This window comes from Tachypleus tridentatus, chromosome 9, assembly GCF_004210375.1.
Source record: "Tachypleus tridentatus isolate NWPU-2018 chromosome 9, ASM421037v1, whole genome shotgun sequence".
Lineage (NCBI taxonomy): Eukaryota > Metazoa > Arthropoda > Merostomata > Xiphosura > Limulidae > Tachypleus > Tachypleus tridentatus.
Genome location: NC_134833.1, coordinates 103749572 through 103773744, shown reverse-complemented (window position 1 = coordinate 103773744; position 24173 = coordinate 103749572). Strand labels below are relative to the sequence as shown.

General features: G+C 34.1%; 1 protein-coding gene across 4 annotated transcripts in view; it reads left to right on the top strand.

The window, feature by feature from the left end:
• The window catches only part of LOC143225944 (uncharacterized), a 151460-nt gene extending 127724 nt beyond the window's left edge, over nucleotides 1–23736 (top strand). For 2 of the 4 annotated variants that reach the window (XM_076456198.1, XM_076456196.1), the window contains exons 4-10: nucleotides 5761–5964; nucleotides 8030–8134; nucleotides 9650–9769; nucleotides 20132–20602; nucleotides 21597–21659; nucleotides 22151–22343; nucleotides 22944–23736. In XM_076456198.1, coding sequence (XP_076312313.1) covers nucleotides 5761–5964; nucleotides 8030–8134; nucleotides 9650–9769; nucleotides 20132–20602; nucleotides 21597–21659; nucleotides 22151–22343; nucleotides 22944–23040 — 1253 coding nt within the window. In that variant the 3' untranslated portion in view covers nucleotides 23041–23736. The remainder of the gene's footprint in view (nucleotides 1–5760; nucleotides 5965–8029; nucleotides 8135–9649; nucleotides 9770–20131; nucleotides 20603–21596; nucleotides 21660–22150; nucleotides 22344–22943) is intronic. The other 2 variants (XM_076456197.1, XM_076456200.1) reach the window with 2 other exon arrangements.
• Nucleotides 23737–24173: the final 437 nt, after the last annotated feature.

The window sequence follows — 24173 nt, the reverse complement described above, 5'->3', positions numbered from 1 at the left end:
AATCACAGAACCAATGATTTTCACTGTCTAGCTAGCACTTAACTAGCTCGCCCCCCAGTGGCTCAGCGGTATGTCTGCGGACTTACAACGCTAAAAACCGTGTTTTGATACCTTTGGTGAGCAGAGCACAGATAGCCCCTTGAGTAGCTTTGTGTTTAATTCAAAACAACAACAACTTGACTAACTCAGTCATTGATTACTTACTGACTTCTCAGTAACTGTATTATTGGCTCTCTTATTTATATCGTACTCATTTCTTCATTCTGAATGAAACTTGTATTCTTAATTGTCATGAAATAGCCAAAATATAGTACACCATTATCATGATTAGTTTCCTGTAACCAGCAAACATTAAATTAAAATATTAAATATATATAGCTTGGAATAGTATATTATGTCAGTTTAATGCTTTTTTAATTTACTTGATATTTAAAGTCCTTGAATGCATGACTCGTGTTGAGAATCTCAACTAAACTTTACTTAACATGATTTTAGTACTTTCTTGGCAATTTTGTTTAAAATAGAAGTAAATATAGAACTTTAAGCTGTTTATTTTGTTTAACGAACTATATTTGAAATATTAATGTATGAAACTAGTGAAAGCTATTTCAAAGCTTGTGTTTACGATTAATCTTGTAATTAGGTCCATAAGACGTTAATCGTAAATTTGAAAGTTATGGCTTTTAGTATTGTACTGTTACACAGCCGGACTTGAAGAGTGATCCGTTGTATCTCCAACTTTGAGCATGCTAAGCCTTCTCGATCGCCCACGAAAGCGGGATGCGGAATTTCATCTCTTTTTTGCCAGTATTCATTGCGCTGGTGTTTTGGCTTTTATAAAGATAGTATGAGAACTGTTGTGTAAGTGGTGCCGCCTGGTGTAAGCAGGTTTCAAGGATTCAGGGTATACCCACTGACAGATTTGTTAGACCTTGGCCCAATATGATTTTTTTTTTAGAAATACTTTTTCCTGAGATTTGGATCTGATTCAATCACTTATTTTTATTTTCGTTTTTTATTTGTACATAAATAATTTTAGTTGTTACTTTTTTTTTTGACCGAGGTTTCTGAGTGCGTCCCCTAGTGACACAGCTGCATATCTGAGGACTTATACTGCTAGAAACCGAGTTTCGATACCCATAGTAATCAGAGCATAGATAGCGCTTTGGGTAGTTTTGTGCATAATTACAGAAATAAAATAATCTTCCGAGTGCAAGTTGACAGGTTTGTAGCAAGATTATGTTGCAAGGCTATCGTTATTTTCAAACCTGAAAATATATAAAGTATGTGCATTGTAGTAAACATTTGTATGATGGTCCTGTGCTAACAAGACGAGTATGTTTGGTAAGAATTACATACAGCATTTATTTCTCTACCGTTACATTGTTTTGATTTTTAACAGCGTCGAAAATTTCTAAATATTATACAAACAGTTTTATGCCTTTAATTATGTCTGTCGATAATTTTTTCATAGAATGAGATGGATTTATTGCATTTGTTGTCATACTGATAAGAGGAAATCATTGTTTTATTAACACGGGGAAGGAATTTAGTATATTTTTCTTTCTTTTGCAAAAAAATACTTTATCTATTTATATTTTTTCAGTTTTCGTTTATACGGATAATCTGTTTTTAGACATTTGGTCAGAAAATTAATGGAGAGATATTTTTTTGCGTGTACATGAATTCACTTTTTTTTCCTTATATGCACATAATCTGACATAGTCCTGTGAACGTTTTGTGTTTTAGCAAACTTTGGGTGAAAAGGTCACATTCTTTTTACTTCCAACAGAATGCTGTGTAGCACTGCAAGGTGATCTTTAACCTTTAACTTGGAGGTAACTAGAATTTCTTTGTGAAGTTGGTTTGTTTCGAATTTCACGCAAAGCTACACGTGAGATATCTACACTTAACTGTCCCTAATTTAGCGATGACAGACAAGGAAGAAGGCTAGTGATCACCACTCATCGCCAACTGTAGTTTAAATATATAAAATTAATTGTTAACAGTTATCACAAGATTATGTGGCACGAACTCCACAATGAGTGAACCTGTCACTCGTTACCCCTACCCCACTGCCATCCCCAGTGCTAAAACAAATTTAACGTCCGGCCACTAATTTCGACTTCCACTTTTACTACAAGATAGTAGGTTTCCAGACAACCTTGAGAACGGCCGTAGAACTCATGAAATACATGTTTTCCGTGAAACTCCACGTTTTTAGGCTTTATTGAACGACTTACGTTTGAGTCATGGACTGTAGTGTACAGAAACTCGTAACTGAATCGCCAATTACTAAGAAAGCAAAAACTGAGTGTGAATGAAATCATTAAATACATGTCTCTAATCAAGTATTTATAAGCTGAATGGCAGCGTACTCTTGTGAGGCGTTAATATGTATAGTAAAGCATAACAACCCGTGAAAATGTAGAACTATTTTAAACACTATAATTCGTTCATCGATTTATATTAAGTTGTCAAATCTTAGAACGAAAAGTCAAGAGTATTTTCATGGGTTTGTTGACGTTGTTGCTTAAGTAGGCGAAAACAGGCTATATGATGCGACTTTCCCTCATCTGCACTTGCAATTTTGCACACTAATTACAGATATGACCTTCACTTAATTTGGATGGAGTGAGGGGTTCACAAATTTTTTAAATTTGTGTGATTCGTCAAGAGTAATTTCGTCGCATTTTATTTGTTTTCTTCGGTAACCACCAAGTTCTGTATGGGTTTTCCAAGTATATTTTTCCTTTACAGTTATACCTCTAATATAACATGAATGCTGCACATATTCATTGTGACTATTGCAGTTATAGTCCATTCCTAAACATTATTGTTGTAAGCTGTATTTACAATGTTAATTAGTGTGTGTAAAATGTTAAGATCAGGTAAGTTGTAAAAGTTGGCCTAAAAGTTCTACATTTGACGTCACGAAAATTTAGTAAGTAGGAAGACTTTCAAAGACAAGAAAATATTATAGATATGAGAATAAGTGAGTCATTAAGTCAGTGTCTTGCTTTAAGTGAATTAATGGTGAATAGTAAATGAGTATTGGGTTACTTTTGTTGTTAGTAATTAAGTAAAGATTTAGTCAAGTATTTGAATCCGTAGTAGATAGTTCATATATTCAGTTAACTAATTGATCAATCATGAAATTGTACAAGTAAGTTTATTTTGACGTTACATATCATAAGCTGCTTTTACTTAATCACTCTTGTTACTTGTAGGCCTAATGAAATACCACGTTTATTTATTGTTATGTTAACTAGATCTCGAATTATTTTCACCAAATTTAATACTTTAAAATATTTCACTCAACCAAAGACCAAAGTTACAAGTGCTTTCGATTTTGTTTACAAAATGTAGTCAGTCTGATGCGGCTAAACCTATTAGTTCGAACTAGATATTAATTTACAACTCGCCGTGCTTGTTCAATCAACTAAACATTTATAAGTAGATACGCTTTTCCAATCAACTAGATATTTATAATTCGTTGTGTCTGCTCAATGATCATTTAAAAATTTACAGGTCATTACATCGGTTCAAAAGGTTTAAAAAAAATAAGATTGTAGTGCAAAATGTGCAATGTAGGATAGAAAAAACAGAAACCCGAAAACATAATGCTTCTCTTATATTGTTACTCTAGGGCGTTGTTGGAGGCTTAAATATATGTAGCCGTGAGAACCTTTTGTCGAACAAAAAAACTTTACGTTCCACAATTAATAGATATACTTGTGGTAAAATTAAATGGTGAACTTGAACTTTTTCAGTTAAAAATAACAACAATATAATTGAATAAGTAAATTGTTTGCGTTTTTGCGGCTAGGGCGCTACGCCCTCAGTTATTGTAGATGCATAGAGAGTTATTTGAGGTATTTCTTAGTAACGACGTTGTAAATAAAATATTATATTCTTGTAACTTTCATTCAAACCCATTGGTATCATCAACTCTATTTTTCTTATTTTTAGTATCTCTTTCACCCTCACCAGGGCCCCGGCATGGCCACGTGGGTTAAAGCGTTTGACTCGTAATCTGAGGGTCGCGGATTCGAATTTCCGTCACATCAAACATGCTCGCCCTTTTATCCGTGGAAGCGTTATAATGACGGTTAATCGCACTATTCGTTGGTAAAAGAGTAGCCGGTGGCTGATGATGACTAGCTGTTTTTCCTCTAGTTTTACACTACTAAATTAGGGACAGCTAGCGCAGATAGACTTTGTGTAGCTTTGCGTGAAATTCAAAACAAACCAAACCCTCACCAGTGAATCTTTTTTCAAACAGAAAATATCTTCATATTTTTGGCATGTAAAAGAAGGCTTGTTAATTACATTTAAAAAAAAAATTACACACACACAAATGTAATTCCATTTAATGAGGCAGCCACGTGACCAGGGTTTTTGGCAACTAGTATTTATACGTGTAAAAGTCGAATATGTATGAAACACGTCAAAATTTATAGTTGAAGAAAACAACACGTGTGTTTTTTGAGATTAAAGTTGGAAGTAAATCAAGTTTACCTAAAGTTTCGCACAAAAACAGTACGGAGACTTGTAAAATTTTCTCGATTAGATTAGTAGTTAGGCCTATTCTCACACTATGGAGACAAAAACATCATGAAAATTATGGAAATTTGTTTGTTTATAGTTAAGCACAAATCTAAAAAATGGGCTATCTGTGCTCTGCCCACCACGGGTATCCAAACCCGGTGTCTAGAGTTGTAATTTCGCAGACTTACTGCTGTGCCACTGGGAAGCAAATCATTAAGAGAATACAAGCGAGATTAACGTTCAACTCAGTTGACCTTCCATTTTCGTTTATTCTTAATCTCCTTATCTAATATTTTTAACTCCATTTCTATTCTTCACTATAGCTTGATTTCTTACACAAGGAAAGAAAATCATTGAGTCATGATATTAGAAACCAAAAAGGACATTAATATGTTTCTAAATATGTTACGTTATTGTGAACAGTTTCACTTGTTTTTTTACACGAGAGAAGAAAAAAAAACATTACTGGATTTTACATGTAATCTGTCATTATGTCCAAAATGACAGCTTTCAACATGAGACATGGAGAAGAGCTGGCGTTGGGTGCTGATAATTAGGTGCTTTCCCTCTAGTCTTTCACTGCTAAATTAAAGATGGCTAAATCAGATAACCATCGTTTGTTTTACGCGAAATTCAAAGCAAACAGAACATTTATAAGTTGCTGTCAGAATATTAACGTTGTGTATTAATAACAGTCAGACGATAAAAATATTTCATGTCGATATTATCATTATATATCAATATTACCCACAAAGACAAGATATTCTTTACTGATATCTATCGGCACCTGGACGGATATGTGTTAGTTTTCTGAGTGTATTTTACATTTTATATTCTTCATACTTCAGTAATTCAAGCATCGAGCTTGCCACATGTAAATATTTTAATAAATTAGTTTTAAAATTAATCAAGAAATAATTGTAACCTACCAACTCTTGTTTTGGCATAGCACGTGCCGACTGATAATTAAGATATGCATTTTTTCTGTTTTATGTGCTCCCCAGTGGCACAGCGACATGTCTGCGGACTTAAAACGCTAGAAACCATATTTCGATACCCGTGATTGGCAGAGCACAAGTAGCCTATTGTGTAACAATGTTTAATTTCGAACAAATATTTTCATGTACATGAAATTCAATTCTCAATTTCAGTTGGATGTGATACAATGTAAACAATAAGTTACATTTCTTTATTGTTGTTTCCGAGTAGTGAATGGACATGATGTAAATGGATGTTTAGAGAAGCAGTCAAATCGAGAGTTTGCAGCAGAAAGACTGCTCAAGTATGAAACTACGAACCGTGAAACAGATACGAAAACCCAATTACAGAATATCTTCCAACAGCGCCTTCAAGAGTTTCCATTCTCCTTTTGCTTCAACCACCAGTCTTTCATGTCCTGTGGTACTTCCACGAGTAAGTATGCATTCATGGGTTTTATACTTGATAAAACTAAGTCAAAAGGGTTGCAACTGCCTGTTGTATAAACACATGTGTAGAGGACGACTTTTCTTCAAGAGACAGTTGCCGTCCTTCCATTTTAGTTTTTTAATGAATACTCTAACTAAGCAGCCTACCAAAGATTTGATATTTATCATTCTCTGATGGTCGTAGAAAATAAACTTGGACTATCCCTAGATCTGACCCAGGAGCACAGTCATAAAATTGAAACTACCACTTTTGCACAGTGCTGCTGTAGTATTTGACTTGTCATACCATAGTTCAAATAGTTGAAGCGAAAAACGACATTAAAATGTTTCTAAATACGTTATATTAGAGTAAACAGTTTTCCTTGATTTCTTCATAAAGAAAGAAAAACATTTAGACTTTACATGTCATCATGTTCAAAATGGCAACTTTCAACATGAGTTAATGGGTTATAGATTTTTTGAGAATGACAAAACATTTTGGTGTATTGGAACCAAATAAACATTATCAAAAATTATCTTAAGAATCTCCTCTTGTTTCACTGTCTTATGGTAAAACGTCACGTGCTATGGAATATCATGCTTTAATTTAAAAACATTTGTTCGTGTTGTGCGAGGGGGTGGGATGGAGACGTTTAATTGTTTGTTAAGTAGAGAGATGCACAATAAGGTAACAGCCTGTGCTCTGTTCACTGTGAGTATCATAACTCTTGTAAAGACATCATACTTGCTGCTGAGCCACTGGGGTCGGAGACAACGGCAAAATATTGTTCAGTGGAAACTCCTATGATAATGATACTAAATTATTCATACTTTGAATGGTTTCTTTCGTCTAAACATATTTTCATCTCTTTCATACCCGTCTTAGGTGTTTAAATTTGAAGCTAGAAGCTCTCGCTACTACAAGTAAGTAACTCACTGTGGATCACCAGTGGTTTGGCGGTAAGTCTGCAGACTTACAACGTTAAAATTCAAGTCTTCATACCATTTATACTCAACCATAATCAAACCAAATCTGTCTGGGTCTCCAAGGTAACTTTGTTGTTATTATTAAAAACACCAACTCGACGAAGAAATAAGTCGATTTTGTTTAATATATTCTACACGTTCGAAAAAGAGCTATGATGACTGACAGTTTGTTGTTCAAAAACAGGAATATTTTGTACAAGACTGTCTTTTATGCTTATTCGACGGGCCCAGCATGGCCAGGTGGTTAAAGCACTCGACTTGTTATCTGAGGTTTGCGGTTAACTGTTTATTTCTCAGAGTTCCTATGTGATGAAGCAAAACCAAAACTATATTTGTGCATACCCACCAGGTACCTGTCACAATGGCCCGGCATGGCCAAGCGTGTTAAGGCGTCCGACTCGTAATCTGAGGGTCGCGGGTTCGCATCCCCGTCGCACCAGACATGCACGCCCTTTCATCCGTGGAGGAGTTATAATGTTGTGGTCAATCCCACTATTCGTTAGTAAAAGAGTAGCTTAAGAGTTGGCGGTGGGTAGTGATGACTAGCTGCCTTCTCTCTAGTCTTACAGTGCTAAATTAGGGATCGTTAGCGCAGATAGCCATCGAGTAGCTTTGTGCAAAATTCAATACAAACTTATTCGATGTTTTTTATATTTTTTTAATTAAATAGTTTAACCTTATTTCATTGTTAATATCTGGACTAAGTTTCCTCGAACACATGTGATATTATTACTAATCGTACTTTCATGTGTTTCATGCGTCATAGTTGTGTTTTTAAATGTTGTAATCAAACATGTATAGTTTAAAAATTACGTTTTTTTATAGCCTTTATGCTCTTGATTGAGAATCCTTAAACAGATTTGATAAATGATTAAATTTTGTTTTCATAATGGACTACTTCTAAATAATGATGACAGAATTTTACACATCACACAGTTCCGACATTTTTACTCTATACTTTAAATACAGGAAGGTAATTAATTGAATTTACACTTTATCTTTCTCGATCCAAATTGGATCAAGTTATACTAACGAGATTTTTAGGTCATACCAGTCTTCGTTGCAACTAAATATTTCTACACTAGGTTCTTTGCCCCCAAGTCCAGCTGACAGTGGAGTTTCTGACTTGGAAAGTAGCAGTGGTCACATAAGTACAGACGAATCCAAAAACAGACTACAGAAACTATTAGGTAAATATGTGTTTTATGTTTTATTTTGTCAAAAACAAAAATATTTAGAAAACTTTTGTCTTTTGTCGTTGTTTGTTGGAAATTTAAATGAGATCGTCAAAGTGTCTTCGTTCTAACATTGAAATCCGTGATAGCAAATAAAATTCTACATATATGTATATATTTATCGAGAAAATATAATTTTGATTGGTTGAAAAGGAATATACATTATTAAGTTTGTTTGTTTGTTTTATAAGACAGATAGATGGGGTAGACGGTCAGACAGACAACATTTTAACATTATTTATATTTATGAATTAAGTTTGCCTATGTTTTATGAACAGTTGGTTGTTGGAGATGAGCTGTTGCGTTCAGCAGTTTGAAATATTATGATGACGTGCGTTAACGCTCGCCTTCGTATATCGTATTACTTAATTATTTGTCTCTTCTCTGTCGTTTCTCTTATCTTGTAGTCAGAAGCAATCGGAAGTGCTAATTGTTTAGTTGACGCTGGAGATTCACTTTTATCCAATTTACTCAAAGCATTTTGGATTTAATACAGAGTTTCTTGTCATCTTGTTATTTGCCTATCACTGCTTTGTTCAAGAATGTGTTATGTTGGGAAAAATCATTATGATAATTATTGAAAATTGGTTAAAGTGTTCATTTATATTTACTGACAACGTACAATGATCAGTTCTGAAAAAAGAAGCATACAATCCACTATTAATAACAGCTACTTTGGTGGTTTTTTGAGGGGGGTGGGGGATAAGAAGAAAATAAATGGCCTTCTATCATGGTAACAAACTTAGAGTTTGATTAGTTTCAAGAAAAGCCCCTTCGAAACTTCACTGATAAGTGTTAGGTTCATACAAAGAAAGAATTTGCCGTTTAATACACAACTTCGATCTTAAGAAACAATTCATATGTTTGGGAAAGGGATTCGTCACATTTTTTACTAGTATGTGACACAAGTAAACACATACCAATTGTCTTTTTAAGTTGGAAAAAATAATAACGTACAGTGTTAAGTATTTAATACTAATTCAGTATTAGACCTCAGTACGATTCCTTTGGTCTTTTGATGTTTCCCCTTATTTAAATTAGCGAAGCATACCTACAAAAAAAATTATGTATTCCCTGCAAGTTTCAGTCATGTTTTATCTGTTGTAAATCGTGTTATACTATTTTTTCATGTAATGCCTTTTCCCATAACTTTCGTTAAACGTAATGGTCTATGTTTTATGAGCCACACGAGAAATCCGCATATAAAAAAGTCCATAAAGTACGTTTATTTATAATTTAAATATTTTAGCATGTGGTAGACATCTGACATCATTCGATAAATTTTATGGAAAACTTGTAATTTTATCCCTTTTTCTTCTGTAATTCAGTCTGTCTCTAAGTATTCAGTTAGTGAGTACGTTATCACGTGTTCTGTGTGAAGACGTGTAGCATTGGAGTTAACTATTTTTATATATATATATATATTTGTATACCAGTGTATGGAAATTACAAACTTTCTGTTTTGCCTAGATTCAGTTTCGTTGAGATTAACAGATTCACCTTCACCTGGAAGTACACAGTACTATAATTCCCTCTACCAGGTGACGCCACAAATATACCAGTCTCCACCAAAGTGTTCTGATCCAGAATGTAAGTTAATACAGTTTATCATGTTTTCCGTTGTAAATATCAGTATGTATTATTTTCTTCTGACACTTCACTTGTTTTAGACTGGAAGCTTTGCATTTAAGGTTTAAAACGAATATCAAAGAAATAAATTTTAATGTTTCATGCTTGTGTCGAATCAACTTATTTCGAAGATTAATATCATTTTGACAATACAATGACAAGTTTGAGATAAAGGCCTAAATTGAACAGCACTTACCTTCTTGCAAGATACAGTCTCGTCTACATCACAGCTATGTTGACGTTTTAAAGTCGTGGATGGCACGGCATAGTCAAAAGGATTAAAGTGTTCGAGTTATAATCTGAGGGTTGCGAGTTCGAATCCCTGTCGCACTAAACATGCTCGTTCTTTCATCCGTGGGGAGTTATAATGTGACGGTCAATCCCACTATTCGTTGGTAAAAGAGTAGCCCAAGAGTTGTCGGTGGGTAGTAATGACTAGCTGCCTTCCTTCTAGTCTTACACTGCTAAATTAGGGACGGCTAGTGCAGATAGCCCTCGTGTAGCTTTGCGCGGAATTCCAAAAAAAACAAACTCATGGATAATATCGGTTATAACAATTTGCGTCGTTTCTTTTAGAAGTGGAGTCAAGATATGGATTTGTAGCTTGAGGAAGTAATGTACCTATCTTGTTTCTGTAATCTTTTGAAGATCCCTATTCCCCTTTTTAAATTAACAATTTTTAATATTCTTGTTTCTTTAATTGTTTGTATAATTTGTTTGTAAATTTGTATAATAACAACACTGCCATCTTTGAATCAGTTTAGTTTAATGAAATGCGTAGTTGGTGAATGAAAACAATGACAACCCATGGATTGGCTTCGTGCAGAATGGATGTCTTTTGCAAGTGGACTGGAATGATACATAGACTTCAGTTTGTAACCGCACGAGCTTTATACAGATGCAATGAATGTTGGCTAATAATTATACCTTTATATAACATGGATGGTTTATAGTTGTGTAAATTGTAAAAACCATAGATATGTATATATATATATATATATATACACACACACCTTATTAATTTTTCAAATTTTATATACGCATGCACATATATTCAACGCAAATATAAGGCAATGTGTCATAATAGAATAGGACTTGTATATACAAATAAACATTTTTTAATAATTCTTATAGATGTTATATTTCTACCTTCCTCCTCTTTGCTGACCTCTGTAAGGTCAGTCATGGTTTTGCTGCAGCTGATCAGATTTCCTCTTAGAGTGACAGTCTGCACACATTACAAGGTGAAAACGTGTTAATTAACAATTTTGAATTGATTTTATTTATACACTTCCCCCTCTGTTTCTGGTGTAATTTGTGTCGTGACGCCTCTACGACTTTCTTCTATTCTGATGACTTCAAACTTGGGTAGCTCTTCGTTGCTGCATACTTTATTTGAAACTAAATATGTTCTAAATAAACTATATAGCTACAAAACTACTGCTTCACTTTCGCCGATAATCGCCATTATTTTCATCATCTCATTCTTCCGTTGTTCACGATAAATGATATACGACATAATACATTTGCAAGAATAAGCTAATAATTGCTATGGTACGTTTTTCATACCTGCTATATACTTTAAATTACATCTACGGTCTATATATTTGTATACGTGTAATAGATTATGACTCTTCATATAAACCACAGACTACATTAAAACGATTAAATGTCAACAGTTATACAGCTACTGTTATTTGCTGGATAGCCATATAAGCTTAAAAAACTATTTTATACAATACGAAATGATGCGTTTAGTAATATTTCCAGGTTTTACTACAATATTAACTGCCATTTTTGCTGTTGACTGGCGGAATAATATTAAATAATAATAAAGAAGAATAAATGAGCGATTTCTATTATGAACTACTACCGTTGTTCATAATATAGATATTTATATTTACTTATGTTATCTTTTGCTCGGTTGTAAAGAAATAATATGTAATACAAAGGAAAAAGACTAATAATCAAGTTATTTAATGGACTTTGGATACACACATGCAAAGACGTAAAAATTTGTCTGTTATTTGTATCTACTAGTGGCTCAACAGTAAGCTTGAAGTCTAAAATATCATATTTCAATGCCAGTGGTGGACACAGCACAGATAAAGAGCGCAATGGGTAGTTTTGCGCTTAAAAATAAAAACTGCTAATATATTAGATCCTTAGGTTAAATTATTGGGTGTGATATAGTAGTTAGTATGTCGATTTACGAATCGAAGAGCCCAGGGTTCGAGACGGGATAACGCTGAATATCTCCATACATTCATTGATGTCTTAAAATACAATAAAAGCCATTGGAATTCTCGACTAAAAATGACATTTGCGTAAGAAATAATTCAAGCCAGGATGACGTATTTAATATTCTGGACAGCTCGTAGAAGAATTTTAGATAAATTATCCTAATCTGTTGTAAAAGTATTGACTGATTAATTATATTCGCAATTAATATCCTTCAAAATGTATTCAGTGTAATCAAGTATTATATTGGAAGCTAAACACAAAAGGATGGGCGAATTTAAATGTTTGTTATTCACATGAAAGGGGCCTGGCATGGCCAAGCGCGTAAGGCGTGCGACTCGTGATCCGCGGGTCGCGGGTTCGCGCCCGCGTCGCGCTAAAACATGCTCGCCCTCCCAGCCGTGGGGGCGATATAATGTGACGGTCAATCCCACTATTCGTTGGTAAAAGAGTAGCCCAAGTGTTAACGGTGGGTGGTGATGACTAGCTGCCTTCCCTCTAGTCTTACACTGCTAAATTAGGGACGACTAGCACAGATAGCCCTCGAGTAGCTTTGTGCAAAATTCCAAACAAACAAACACATGAAAGGTAGAAATAGCCACGTCAATTTGTTTGTATGTGAAATATCAATTTGTGCATTTTTCCGGAATAACAATAAAATGAAATATCACGTGAAAAAAAATTCCGCAAGGCACTGATTGCTTTTACCTTAAAAACGAAAAAATTATGTTTCTTTTCTTTCACTTACACAGTTTGTTCATTATATTAGCATACAAATCTAATTTGGTTAAAAAGGAAGTGGGTTGTGTCTGAAAAGAAAGCTCGTATTGTTATTTAGTGTTATACGTGAGGTAGTGTTAAGGAATTTTGATTTTGTAAAGCATTTGTTAGAAAATATTTTTAAAATTTAGATTTAATTAAAGTAGAATTAAAATTTGGCCACGATTTTATCATTCAAATTTCATTGTATGTATTTTTATTATTACTGTTAATGAAAAATACAGTTTAATGAAATGTTGTAACTCAAAAGATTAACAGACTTTTATTTAAGTCAGGGTTTCTTAATCTTTCTTCCTGGGTTCTCCTTACAAAATATTTCAGGCTGTAAAGTCCTCAAACACGTACAAAGTGATAACAGGTTACTGTTCTTGAAGATTGTTTGTTTTTGAATATAAACCACAATAGGGTTTACTTTTGTATTAAACATACTTAATGTAATAGTTTAAGTACGATTTAGATCACAAACATGAACGTACCTGTCTTGTTCATTCTATATTTCATTTACATTCATGTTATTGAGCACCACTCACTCGTATTAGTTTCTTAGCAGAAACATGTCATGCGATGTGATATAAGCGTCAAGCTGATGTGCAGGTAACGGGCGACTGTATAGTTTCGACCTTCAAACACAGAGAATGTCAGAGTGTCGTTGAACCACAACTGACTCACTAGCATTGAAATCCAGTTTCACGAACGTCGCCACCTCCATGTTTATTTTTACATATTTTCCCCACAGACTACCAGAAAGAGAAGGACGATTGTCTTATACCTCCAAGTGCCGTAGATTCCATTAGCGTAATCTCTTCCTTCCTGAGTAGACAATATGTAATTAAGCTTTGCTTGTGGTTTTTATATTGCAGTATCTGTTATAGACTGTAATCTGTTCCTTCCTGTCACTGCGCTTCGCTTCCCTCATCTTAAGAAAGTTTCACCAACAAAGAACAAAAACCCTCGAGATGAAAACGCCTGACAAGCGAACACTCGGTCAGTTTCTTCTAAACAATTATATTACGAACCCTTATTAATGTTTAAATGAAATTGAAATTGTGCCAAGCACAACAGCTATGAATTAACTTATTCGTACATATTTATATTACTTGTTTGTATCTGTCAAGAGTTAAACTTTGCATACAATAACAAAGTCTAGTGTCTAAAGTGACAATTATATATTATAATTTCGTGTTCATATTAACAAATTAATAATTATTTAAATATACATAAACTGTTTGGATTGTCAAGTTTTTATATTAATTTTATAAATTAGTTCTGAAAGAGTTGGAAAAAAATTTTTTTTTTTTCACGTGTGCCGTATAATTTATATCAAGTAAATGTTGGCCAGGTGGTTAAGGCACTCGACTTGTAATCCGAGGGTCGCGGGTTCGAATCCCCGTCACAACCAAATATACGCGCCCTTTCAGCTGTAGGCGTGTTATATGTTACGGTCAATCTCCCTATTCGTTGGTAAAAGAGTAGCCCAACAATTGGCGTTGGGTAGTGATGACCAGCTACCTTACCTCTAGTCTTACATTGCTAAAGTAGGAGCAACTAGTCCTCGAAATTTGGGTGAAATTCAAAAGGAATAAATTTTAAGGAATCATTAAAAACCAATGATCAAGTTAAAAGCATGGATGACAAATAATTTAGAAGAAATCGATAAATTAATGAAGATAGTCTTGTATAAAAACCCAGTACTAATATTAAGTGGCCCCGAGTGGCACAGCGGAATGTCCTTTGGATTAACGCCGCTACTAAGCGGGCTTCGATATCGGTAGTGGGAAGAGTACATATAATCCATTTTGTAGCTTTGTGCTTAATTGTAAACAAACAAAAATTATTAAGTATTATAAAATAGGAAAGTCAAGTGTCATTAGGAGAGTCATTAAGTGAGTTAGGTCGCAGTTAATAATATTTTTAACCCTAATTCATTATATGACAGCTAACCACCAACCTATTGACCAATGAGTAAATAACAAAAAGTCCATCAGTCGCATTTTATTTTATTTTTCTTATTGAATATCACTTTAACAAAACAAACGCGCAGTACTTAGAATACAGCAAACATGTAACAAGCGTAATTATGTATTTCTTTATTATTTGTCAAATTAAGAGACTTTAAACTGTACTTAGTTATATCAGTTTGTTTATTTGTTTGTTTTGTGAATTTCGCACAAAGCTACTCGAGGGCTATATGTGCTAGCCGTCCCTAATTTAGCAGTGTAAGACTAGAGGGAAGGCAGCTAGTCATCACCACCCACCGCCAACTCTTGGGCTACTCCTTTACCAACGAATAGGGGATTGACCGTAACATTATAACGCCCCACGGCTGAAAGGGCGAACATGTTTGGTACGACGGGGATGCGAACCCGCGAGCCTCAGATTACGAGTCGCACGCCTTAACACGCTTGGCCATGCCGGGCCTACCGTTATATCAGAAGTAAGTGTTGTGTCCCACAGCTCGCAGGAATTTCTGTCATGGATGAAATGTCCCACACCTCAGAAATTCCCCTAGTGATTTTATTTTTGTAGCAGGTTCAAATCCCCGTACCATCAAATATCCTCGTCCTTTCATCCGTTATAACGTGACGGTCAGTCTCATTACTTGTTGATAAAATAGTAGCCCAAGGGTTCGCGGTTGGTTGTGAGGATTCGCTTCCTTCCCTCTCGTCTTGCATTGTGTTTGTCACTGCATCATCTTCTCTCAGACAATCAATAACTGTGAAGATTTATGTGTGTTTGTGGTCCACCAGCTGCAAGAAGGCGGAGTTTCAGTCTAACATGTGCTGTTTGTTTGGTTGTCTTTATTTATTGTGATAATATGCACATTCTAAGTTGAAAATGTGAATATGGGGTACAGTCGTTGAACTATCAATAATAGTAGTGCGTCGTCGTTATTTGAAACTGATGCTTTTATCAGGCAGATAGCAGCAGTCGCATAATGTCTTTTATCAGACAGTTTGCACCAGCCGCCACATTGCTATAAAAGTAGGAAGCCAGGTCTACCAATAGTCACCAATAGCGTTGGAGTTTTGGATCTTGTTTTGAAAATATTCCTTCAGGGGTTTTGTCTTTCCGACAGATGATTTATTCTTCTACCTTTTTAAAGGGCCCTGAGAAGTGCGAGACCATCCAACGTTCTAAATGAATATTTTATGCCATTATGGTAAACGTCAAGATCCTATACTTTTCTTCATGTTATTTGCATCAGGTAGAAGAAATTAATACGTGGAACGTGTTGTCGCTGTCTCAAGATCAACTATAATTTTAGCGGGGTGTGGTTCACAAATAGGCTTGCCACACGTAGATCTCATAAGTGGTTCCTCATCTATAATCCGACTTTTTCGTTATAGGAATGCATAAGCCCCAAACGAAGCTGTATCTCCTGGTGATGACTTGATGAGATACAGCTGTTGAAACATGAAGAGTGATATGACATAATTGGCAACCATGAACCAGGTACGTGCATGATAGTTTCTCCTCTGTTGCATATACTACAAGTTCTTTTATCCAAAACCAATGTCATAAGCGAGAAAATTTGCAGAAAGGGGAGAACCACGAGATGTGATTGTCTAATAATTCTCAGTGACTTTGAAAAGGAGTTGAGTCTTTCGGAAAATCATTTAGCTTTAGTTTCTATACTTCCCCGTAGAAATTATCGAGATCAACGTTGTTGGCCTGCACCACGTCTGAAACTTCTTGAATAGTCTGGTTGACTCTACACCACGTCTGAAACTTCCTGAATAGTCTGGTTGACTCTACACCACGTCTGAAACTTCCTGAATAGTCTGATTGAGTCTGGTCTTACTCTACTCCTCAGGGTGTCCATACACAAAATGAATAAAGCCTTAAATTAAAAAGTTGCATTGATAAACGTTGTTAAAGCCCCTTTGTACTCCAATTATTTTGACAACGTTTTTCACATACACGTTGCGAACGTAACAGAATTTTTGTTCACTTTGGTCGGCTGTAATAAACTTCATATTTGACAAAGTTCAAATTAAAATGATTTAAGTTTGGAGATAACCTTGTATTTGTGTTGCGCTGGAAGACACGCTCATTCAAAGTTTTACTCAAGAAAAGAAAAACGTACTTACGTAATTTCTGATGAATTTCAATCTAACATAATGATAAAGATGAAGGGAAAGTCATATTCCAAAGACTTTTATTACGCACAAACAAACTGTTTCGAAAATATGACCTATATAATAATAAAGACAAACGAGGAATAGCTTTTTTTAAATATCTACATTAAGTATTGTATTTAATCTACTCAAGAGGTGGTCAAATTGAATAAATACTGGGTAAAAGATTTATGTTAGTTCTCTATCCATACACACAAAAACACAGTTAATCTTCACATATATAATCGTAGTTCACAATTATTTTAAACACTGTAACGAACAACCATACTAATTGTTACAAAAGAAATAAATACATAAACACTGAGGCTAAAGACAAGCGTTGCAAACCCATACTAAAAAACATCGTACTGCATACAAGTTAAGGTTTAAATCAGCGTCTGATCTGAGTAGCATTATGTTTTTCGAGTTTTTTACTGCCTGTTTAAGAAATACCAAAACATGGCAGCTCGTACAAGGACTCTGCGGTTGAATTTGGTTTGTTTATTGCTGTTTATTCAAGTATAAGCTTTTAGCTCACAGTCGCGTTATCTCTTGATCGATTTGAAATCTAACTACAGCTTTGACTCGGCAGGTAGAATCCTTTCGATTGATGTATTGGGCGAATTCTACCTAAAAGAACTTCAATTTGATGAATTGCATATACGCGCGCCACACGCTTGCTACTGCTGGCGCAGAAAAACAACAACAAGAACCAAAACATAGTTGATAAAAAGGAAAAAAAAAAACCAAGGGCCGCGGATATTGAATATTTCCTCTTGTTTTTCGGTGTGTGTGTATTTTCTTTACTTTTTTTGTGTTATCCATTACGCTGAACAAGAAAATCTACTTTTCTAAACACAATGCAGTTCTGACATAGTTTTTACATTAACTAGTTATAATAATAGAACCGTTGTTTGTAATTTTACAAATTAAATTCTTCAGCCACTTTTAACCGATAAACTTGAATTACAAAATATTGCAAAGAAGCTGTTATTAAAACTTTTTTTTTTCCCCCCTTGAAATATTTTCTATCTGGAAGATGGCAAAGGTCCAAGCAGCTAATTTCAGGTATATGTAAAACTTGCACGCCTGCTTGTCTGTCTCAGCGTCAACGCTTCCGTAACTTGGAGCCTTTGTTCATACGAGAACATTGACTTTAAAGGGACTTAGCCTTAACCTTGTATCTTTAGCTTGAACAGAGTCACAGTAAATGCTTTAAGAAACGTTAAATTAAACCGATACAGAATAAGGACATTGAAATCCATTTCCCACAAAACTAAGATGGCGAAAGCGAACTAAAAGTGTTTTCCTTATGCCTGGATAAGTTCAGCTTATGAATTACAGGTGCTGTTAACCAATTTAATGTAATCAAACCCTGTTTATTTGATAATGACTCTAATTTCAGTGAACAGAATATAGAATAAACACTTGATTTTGATTTATTTCTTACGCTATTTTAATAATATAGAACAAGAAACTCGATTATTATTCGGAACAAAAATATTCTGTTGAAGTGAACTAGCTTTAAAACATGAAATAACGTAAGTTGGAGAGTTTTAAAACTGAAAAAATCCTTTTAGGGCTAACCAATCGTTTTATACATTGTGTTGTAAACATCTTTAGTCCTCACTTATGAACTACACTAAAATAATCAACCAAACCAAGCGCACAACCATGGGGAACCTGCTCTTTCAAAAATCGATATTGGACCACTGAAAAAAACACAAAAGAGTTATTGCTTTTTATTTACTTTTCATGGGTAAATTTTTAGCGAATCCGATGTAGCAAAGTTAGCGTTGAGTCAAACTATGACGCTTTTCAAAAATTTTTTTGAACTCCCCACTCCATGTCAAGTCAATGAAAAAATTGAGGAATTTTCTCAATTTTTTTCAACTAATGCCGTGATTTACAGCTACTAAAATGCGTCTGGACAAAATCTGTTCTAGAAACTTTTGTTACCATATTCATAACAGAAACATTGAAAACTAGAAGGCACACAATAAGCACATACCTCTGGAGTTGATCATATTTCGTTCTCAAAAAATACAAAAATGTGTCTGTATATCTGTCGTTATCAACGGACACGCACCATGTTTAGCAGGACACAGACTAATAACATTCTGCATATGTCTACCAGGTTTAATCAAAATCCAATCGTTTTTGACTGAGTCATAGAGCAAAAATCTGTCCCAATGTTAGATTTTTTTCCGGGGCCTTGCTGTGATCTTGACTCTCCAAATACTAATCACTTCTAAGCTGGATCGCAGTCCAAATGTATACAACTTTCGTCCAAATCCATTCATCAGTTATCGAAAAATCTTGCTGACAGAAACACACACATACACAGGGATGAAAACATGACCTCCGCTACCAAAGGTGACGGAGGTAAAAACCTTCTGTCCTGTAGAATATTAGTATGTACTTGTTAATATTTAATTTATCGCCAGCAAATTTTAAATATGATTGTAATTCGTGTTTCAGCCATTACACTAAGACAAGTGATATTATTTTATTTTATTTATATTTGAAAAAAATACCGTTATTGTACTCTGTTATTCAGAGTATAATGATGTATGTGATTCTTTAGAAATGTTTCATATTAATTTAAATTAATTTCTTGGTTCTCCCTTACCAGTTTGCATATAATGTGGACTATAAAATATACGTTTTATTATGCCGTTTTATGTGTGGCAAGTATAATAAGAATATATAATTGGTTTAACATTTTGATTTATAAATAAATGAATAAATTATAATTCTAAATGTAAGCATATTAAAGAATTATTCAACATCAAATTTACAACCATAATAGTGTTGCCTTATTTTAATAGCTTATCAATCCTGAACGCGATTTTCGATGTAATAATTTCCCTATGTCTTTTAGTTATTTTATTACTATTTATTTATCGTTTTATGACTCTGAATATTTTCGTTAAAATCCTAGATTAAATAATTTCAAGAGACATGTAGTTATTTATTTTCTATCTTACACAAACGTTATTCCTCAAAATTATTAGAGTTCCTTTTCTGTTATTTGAAAGCCTAGGTTAGAGCCACTATCTGGTGTTTGTGTGAGATGTTTTGTTGTCAACCTGAACATTGCATGATATTTAGTGCTATATTTTATTCATTCAATTTCATTTCCTCTCCAAACTTTGATTATAATGTTTTATTTTTCCCACAGTTTCAGGAATCGTTTCAAACTACTATTCCCAGTCCAAATACAAATCGTCTCCCACCAATTCCTACTCAGAATCAACCCACCACCAGAAACTTCATAGTGCTCACAGCCCTGGTTATCATGGGATCGTACACTCTATTTCTTCACATTATTGTACTAGTGCACTACCCAATACCCTTCAATACTCGAAACAGCATTTAGGAACAACTTCTTCGCATCTTCAGGTTACTGATACAAGCCATCAACACACTCTCTGCCCATCCGGGGACAGATCCATAGCTCTCACCAATTCTGTCTCCTCCAGTCCTCTTTCCTCCTCTAGTCTTTGTTCCTCACAAGAAACTAGAGCAGAAAAAACATCAGCCATTCCAACTTCTGTTATCACTGCAGCCCACAACTTCGTTTCCTTTGAAGACTTGGAATCGTCCTTTTCCGTAACAGACCTGTCTTTTCAATCAAAACCGAAGAAAAAAGGTACACCTAGTTAGGTGCAAGGGTTAGATAAGTATAGAAAATAAAAATAGATTAGTTGTTGGGTGTAAAATCTAATTAAAATGCTCATTTTAGAGGCGAGACTTATGATCCGTCTAATAAACCTGTACACACTTAAAGACTTAAAATAAATATTAAGTAGCTGACCACTGTTCGATTTTACTGCATAAAATCAAAATCACAACTTGAAAGAAGCTTTTTCATGTTCTTATTCTAATAATATTTTATAATCATTGTCTTTAAACGTGATTTAATAATGAATGGATATACTTTGTTTTGAATATTGGAAGAAAATTAAAATATTATAAAGTTTCAATGAGTTATAAATTTAAATTTGTAATGTGTGCGAATTTTAATTTTTAACGTGTTATTTGCATTAAATTATGCTTTTCGTACTGATACTCTAAGACCCGGCATGATCAGGTGGTTAAGGCACTCAACTCGTAATCTGAGGGTTTCGAATTCCAATCCCTGTCACACCAAACATCCTCGCTCTTTCAGCTGTGGGGTCGTGATAATGAGACAGTCAATCCCACTATTCGTTGGTAAAAGAGTAGCCCAAGAGTTGGCGGTGTGTGGTGATGACTAGCTGCCTTCCTTCTAGCCTTACAGTGCTAAATTAGGGATGGCTAGCGCAGATAGCCCTCATATAGCTTTGCGTGAAATTCAAAACCAAACCATATTGGGTTAGTAAAACAATTAATATGTTTTTGAATTATCTATACAACCTGCGTCAGTGTCTTGACATAGTAAATAGTCGTTTTCTATTCCAGTAATTTGGCGTCAGTATTAATGTTACTACTACCACTTTTATCCCGTGAATTGTCTAAAAGTGAAAAAACAAACGCTGGTGTTTTTCGTAATTAGAAAGACCTGAACTTTTATTATGTATCATAGTAACTTGTTTTGTTGTTATTGAAAGAATTAACATTGTGAACTTAGAAAGTTAATGTCGAGATGTGTCGTATCTTAACAGCACGAAAATCAAAGAATGCAAAAGGTATCTCAGCATCTTGTACGAAACGGAAAACCCGTGAAGGTAAAATAAACTAAGTATGCTCCATTCTTGGATTTTAGGGCAGTTCAATGAGGGATTATCTTTACTTTTATTGTTGTAAGTATTTGGATATTGAAAGTTTTGATTCGAGTCGTGTTTTACATTCTACCTTTTTCAGTGATTCCTAAGTCTGTTTTGAGAAACAATGATATTGGATCAATATTAAAGATATATGTGTAAAACATAACGTATCCGTTATCACTTTAAGGTGACGACTGGGATTTACAGTAGATTATCCAAACATATTCTTAATGCTTATTTTATATTAAGTTCATGATTGTTTTATAGTGCTAATTTTAAACGTATATTAAAAATGAATATAAATTAGAGTATTAAAGCTGTTTATTTCATTATATATATATGTATACTAAACATGCATTTTCGAATAACTAAGGTTTCTATGCGCTTCCTTGACAGATTGTTGATTTTTTCTTCGATGCTTTAAAATATTTTATTTTTTCAATAATTATCAGGCTCCACTACGTATCTATGGGAATTTCTTTTGAAATTACTTCAAGATAAGGACTGCTGTCCACGCTACATTAAGTGGGCGAACAGAGAAAAGGGAATTTTTAAGCTCGTCGACTCGAAGACAGTATCAAAGTTGTGGGGTCTTCATAAAAACAAACCTGACATGAACTACGAAACAATGGGCCGTGCTTTAAGGTATGGATTAGATGATGCATTCCTGGTGAATATTTTATTATTTTGTATCAGTTATAAATTAGGAACACCTGTGCACAGATAGCCATTCATATAGCGTTGGTGGAAATCTCTCAAACAAATAAACATTTTGGTCTATAGCAATCATAAGTCTAAGTTTTAGTATATTTTGAATTGTCCTGTATAAATATCAAATTAGTTTGAAATGAACTAACAATAATCGTTAATTTTTAAGAAATGACTGAATTAAATATTACTGCTTTAAAGGGATATAAAATACAGCATTAGCAATATATTATCTGTAATCTTAAACTTTTCAGCACTAGAGGAGACATAAAATTATTATTGTTCCCACTATTATTTGTTTTATTTATCTTTTATAGTTTCAGTAATAAACTTTTTTTTTTAGGCTGTAACGTTTTGAAGAGAAAAGGTAACGTGTGTAACATCCATTTTTGATTCTTGTGTAAATGTAATAGTAATTCAGAAGTAATTCTAGTTGGGATTATTCATTTTACAAACAGTTCTCTTTTCCCTTCTTTTGATAAATCTTATCAATATTGCGAAACGACCGTTTAAATACTACTTATCTTTACCTTCAAGGTATTACTATCAACGAGGAATTCTTGCCAAAGTGGATGGACAAAGGCTAGTCTACCAATTTGTGGAGGTTCCAAAAGATATCGTAGAGATTGGTTGACCTCCTAAAGTAAACAGTACATTTTATTGCTTTGCTGTTGAAAAGCTTTTTAAGGAAAAAAAGATCGTGTTTGATGTAATTCGAGTAGTTACTTTCAATGACTTTGGAAATTGAAATTGATTTTTGGTTACGAAACTGTTGTTTCGGAATGTGATACAAGCATTGTTTGACGAGAAGCCTGTACAATAAGCGACATTACTAATCAACCGAGGAAGAAATATATTTTTGTATCATGTAAGCCTTTATACGTTGTTACAAACAAAAGTATCAAATTATTCTTATTTATTTTGTCATAACAGTGACGAAAGGTTACTTCACTGAAGTTGATCTGGGAACTTCATTGAAAATTGCCTTAATAAAGTTTTTATGTGTATATAAGAAACATGGTTATTGTTGGCAAAAAACACTGATGAAAATAATAACCTTCTCATCCAACATGCCATTTTTAATGGCACGACACTTAGGATTAGGGTAAAGATTAGTATCTTTTCCATGTTTAATTGATTTAATATCAACATTTCTACTGCTGTTTTTGTCTTGTGAAACACGTGATGATTGTAAGATGATAAGAAACTTTTAGTATTTTCCTTTTGTCAAACAAGCCTTAACATAATATTTCCTGAGAATATTGAGTATTGTATATTTAATCGTAATCGTTTGAGATCTTTGTATCAACAAATAAATTCTTGAAACACCTCAGTCGTTATTATTTTCTGTCTTTTAATTTACTTTGCACAAATTTATGAGAGTTAGCAAAAAAAAAACAACTCAAAACATTATTTACCAGTCTTTTAATTCATACAAACTCTTAAAAAAAAGACTTAAAACTTAGATATTTTGTTTCCTTCTTTGCATTGCAAGTATTAATTGTGGCATTTAGTCAACCAAAGGATGCTGTGTTACTCTGACTGGGTGATTGACACTGAATCATAAACAAGCTAATTGGCCACCTCGTGGAGGTCCCGAATATTTGTAGCGTCAGCTAGTCATGCAGTAGTCGATTTGTGGGACGATGCAGAGCAGAGTGACAGGGTTATAGTTTGAAAATGTTCATTGCCTCAGTGTGCATTTGTCACACGCTAATACTTGATCATTTCACACTCATGGTTGTATGATCCTCAAAATGATTATGA